This window comes from Rhinopithecus bieti, unplaced genomic scaffold, assembly GCF_001698545.2.
Source record: "Rhinopithecus bieti isolate Rb0 unplaced genomic scaffold, ASM169854v2 scaffold_15133, whole genome shotgun sequence".
NCBI classification, from domain to species: domain Eukaryota; kingdom Metazoa; phylum Chordata; class Mammalia; order Primates; family Cercopithecidae; genus Rhinopithecus; species Rhinopithecus bieti.
The window spans coordinates 2,299,364-2,303,892 of NW_016808815.1; the positions used below are offsets into that span (position 1 = coordinate 2,299,364).

General features: G+C 37.8%; 1 protein-coding gene across 5 annotated transcripts in view; it reads left to right on the plus strand.

Moving 5' to 3' along the window:
• Positions 1 to 2,993: 2,993 nt before the first annotated feature.
• MYBPC1 (myosin binding protein C1) overlaps positions 2,994 to 4,529 on the plus strand; it is a 106,159-nt gene continuing 104,623 nt past the window's right edge. For 3 of the 5 annotated variants that reach the window (XM_017887273.1, XM_017887275.1, XM_017887272.1), the window contains exon 1: positions 2,995 to 3,136. In XM_017887273.1, the coding sequence (XP_017742762.1) occupies positions 3,112 to 3,136 (25 nt within the window). In that variant the 5' untranslated portion in view covers positions 2,995 to 3,111. Of the gene's footprint in view, positions 3,137 to 4,529 lie in introns of all 5 variants that reach the window. The other 2 variants (XM_017887276.1, XM_017887274.1) reach the window with 1 other exon arrangement.

Consider the following 4,529-nt stretch of genomic DNA (forward strand, 5'->3'; position numbering starts at 1 on the left):
CCTCCTCCTCCTCCTCCTTCTTCTTCTTCTTTTTGGCTGCCTGGAATAGGAATGTAGTGGCTACAGGATCTGCAGCTATTTTGGACCATGAGGTTACCAGGAGGATGGTAGAGCAAGAAGAAGGAGTCTGGTTTCCTGGATACACTGTGAAGCCATTGTATGACTCTAACCCATTTGATTTTGGACTTGCTTTATGTGAGGGAGAAATACTTCTATCTTGATTCAACTGCTGGTATTTGGTGGTTTTGTGTTGTATTTGAACAAACCTCATTCTCAGTAATACAAAAGGAAAAATATAATAAAGCACTTAGCAAAAGAAACAAAAGCCTATTGACCATCCCCTGTCTTTCCTGAGAGTAGAGCTAAGGCATCTGCAACCTTCTAGATGAATGCATAAGATCTGAAATAGGGGTTATGTATTCCTAAAACAATATAACCCTAGGAAAATTAGAATTTGTCCGTACTTCCAATTCCTATAATAATGCTTTGCCTTTTTATAATTAATTCCTTTATTACCAAAAAGTTCCCCAGGTCATAAAATACTTTCTCTGTGGATTGCAATATTTCCTGGCATATGTTCACTTCAGTAAGATGATCAGTGTATTAAAAACCCAATGGGGTTTCTGCAGAAGCCAAGGATGGCATGGCACCTCTTTTGTGGCATGTGTGAAATCTGCCCTTCGCTATAAACATTCTTATGCAACATGACACTCTGCCCTATGTCCATTTCATATGTGGTGTTCAGTGTGCTGGGAACGCTTAAAAAAAACAATTCTCTCTTAGAGATTTCCCAAATAAAATCACAGTGTTAAAACTATCAGGAGCCTCCAAGATCATTTTTTTAAAGCCCCCTTTTTCTACACAAAAAGGAACTGAGGCCCAGAAAGCCCCCCTGACTTTCTTAGAGTAACTAAGCTGGTTAATGATAGATCCAGAAATAGAACCCAAGGGACTGACTTCAGATTCTAGGCTCTTTCATTTGTTTCATCTATTAATTGATATTACCGGACTCAGCAAAGGAACGTTTTTTTTTTTAAGTACAACAATGTCCTCAGTAGTATTATGTGGTTAAGGAGAGGCTTTCTTTATAAAAGATGTTCATTACCATCTTGACTGGCTTCCCCCGCCTCCCCGCCACATAACTAAAGCATGATGCTATTGACTTCTAAGTCGAGTTTCCACCCTTATATGAAAAGTCAGCTTGGCACAGAGTTTGGTAGAGCTAAGTCTGACCAGCTGCACTCTCAGCCACAAGGGAAATTAGACGAGACAGTGCGGCTGCTTCAGAACCAATCAATCAAAGTTTTTTGAAAATTATCTCGAAAACACACACCAATAAAGGCATGTGGGTAGCTGTCGTTTCATAGAAACTCAGGTTAGTACTAGCGCATGTGAACAAAGAAAGTAAGGTGTCTTCTTCGGGTTGACTGCTTGGTAGTTCCTATTTCTCTATCAGTTCCATGAGCGTTTTTGGAGACAGTGACCACATCTACTACAGTCTTTCAACATCTTAAGTTAGATTTGTGTACCCTCCAATTACCATCTTGAATCAAAACAGTAGCTATTAGTCTATTTGACTTTCTTTGCCCAGGCTCCATACATATCTTTTTATTTTATTTTTATTTTTTGTAGAGACAGGGTCTTGGTTTGTTACCCAGGCTGGTCTCCAACTCCTGGCTTCAAATAATCTTCCCACCTTGGCCTCCCAAAGTGCTGGAATTATAGGCCCGAGCACTGCACCCAGCCTCCACATATATTTTTAAGTGTATAATTCAGTGGTTTTTAATATATTCACAAAGTTGTACAACCGTCACCACTATCTAATCCCAGAACATTTTCATCATGACCAAAAGAAACCTCGTATGTCCTGGCAGTCACTCCCAATTCCACCTCCCTCAGGCCGCTGGCAAACACTGATATACCAATACAGATTTGCCTATCCTGGACATTTCACATAAGTGGAATTATACAACGTGTGATCTATTATTTTTTATTATTATTATTATTTTGAGATGGAGTTTCGCTCTTGTTGCCCAGGTTGGAGTGCAATGGTGCAATCTCGGCTCACCGCAACCTCCGCCTCCCAGGTTCAAGTGATTCTCCTGCCTCAGCCTCCCGAGTAGCTGGGATTACAGGCATGCACCACCATGCTCAGATAATTTTGTATTTTTAGTAGAAATGGGATTTCTTCATGTTGGTCAGGCTGGTCTCGAACTCCTGACCTCAGGAGATCCACCCGCCTCAGCCTCCCAAAGTGCTGGGATTATAGGCATTACAGTGATCTATTATTTTATAGTCTATGTTTGTATATCTGACTGACTTCTTTCACTTAGTGTGATGCTCTCAAGCTTCATCCATGTTGTAGCATGTGTCATTGTCTCATTCTTTTATATGTCCTATAATTTTGAAAAATGATGCTTTTGAAAAAAAAATGGAAACACAGAGTATCCCTTAATAGAAATCTTTGCTATTCTTAAAGGAGAACACAAGACAAGTTATTTAACCTAGCGATTTGGCTTGAAAAGTTAATATTGACATATCAATAAGGAACAAGAAAAAATATAATGCAATAATTAAGGATTGATGCAAATGAAAAGCTAATTGGAGCATAAAAATGATCATCTGAATACAAAGACTTTTCTGCCTAGTCTTAGTGAAAATTAAGGCATTGGTTGGATTGGCATATCATGATTTTTAATTAGATTTTTTTTTATCATCCAGCAAACTTTTTGCACTCCTGAGTCAGCACATGCATCTGTCAGAGAGAGAGAAGAGCAAGACGGAGCACGAGGCTGCAGCTGAATTTAGAAAGTTAGAGGTGTTCTCATCAGCCACATGAGATGGGCAGGAGATTCCTTCCAGTAGGCGAGAGAGCAGAGTGCAGACAACAGATGTGAGAAAGGTCCCCATAGCTGTCAAGTTCCTACATCCTTGTGCTGAAGAGAAGGGAGGTGCCATTATGATTGATGTTCAGAGGCAGTATAAAAGCACTGGCTTTCTCCCCAACTGCTTGTCACACCGACCTGCACTATCTCTCGCCTGCCTGTGGGTTTCTGTCAACTAGTCGTGGAGGGGAGAAAACTCTTTAAAGAATAACATCTTATTGTGGTCATGCCAGAACCCACTAAGAAAGAGGGTAAGACTTATCCAGAAATCTTTTTGTTGTACTCCTTAATAAAGTGTGTTTATTTTGGTATTTGTCTTCAAACAAATAACAAATTTCTTAACTAGATGAGAAAATAAAATCACTATGATTTAAGGAAAAGATGTTTTAAATTAAACAGACCAAAGGAAAATACAGTGAGAGTACACTGAATTTAAAATTTCTGATAATGATAGTTTCTAAAGGGATATTGACTAAAATTATCAAATGATAATTCTATCACTCAATTGTAAAGAATCCTTAAAGCGTAATTTAAGGATGTTAATTGCTGATGGTAAACAGATTACATTTTCAAGCATATTTTCTTAGGTTTAATCACAAATTTTTACCATGTATTTGCAATTTGNTAGAGATAAGGAATTTAAAATTTTATTTACTCAAATCTGTCACCTTCTTCATAGCTTCTAGATTTTCTTACTTTAACATAAGTTTCTCCACTTACGTGGAGTAGTATTATTCAAATACTCTCATAATTGTTCTTTAAATATTTTGATTGTTTAATTTTTTATCTTAAAACTTTATTTCTTCTATAATTTGCTCTTATATATTGTGTGAATCAGAGGTCTAAAGTTTTTTGTTCCCCACCCACCCACACCCGCCATGTGCTTCCAACTTACCAGAGAGTCATACCAACACCAGTTTCTGTTATTTTACCATTATGTTGATTGCAGTATTTGTTATGGTGGTCAAACACTGAAAACAACCTGAATGCCCATCAAAAGGCATGTGATTGAGAAAATATGGCATACTATGGCACATCCATACCGTGAACAATTATTTAGCTATTAAAAAGGATTGAGTTAGGTCTATGTATATTAACATGAATGAATGTCTATGAGAGGTGACATGGAAAAAGAAGATGGAAAAATAATGTAAATAGTATAACCCCATTCATTAAAAAATAGATGAAGAACTCTCTACATATGAAAACATACATTTGTACACATACGTATGAACACAAAGGAAAATTAGACCCTAATTCACACACTGGAATGAGGATGAGGTTGGGGAGAGAGTGAAATTGTTGAGATTATTTATTTACTATTTAACTTCTCCATATTCTTTGGTTAATGCGGGGAACATTATTGCTTATATTTTGAAAGGTGTGAGATTGATACTTGCCTATCCGACATCCATTCTCCTTGGTCTCCTTAATAACAGAATTCCAATTTTACCTGAGAATAAGACTACACTTCCCAGCTCCTTTTGTAGTCAGATATAGCCATGTAATCAAGTTCTGGCCTGTGGGATGTAGTAGATGCGTGTGGTGTGGGACTTCAAACAAGTTTCTTTAAAATGAAGAAAGTGACTCTTCTTCTCTTCTCTTTCTCCTTCTCCTTCTCCTCCTCCTCCTCCTCCTCCTCCT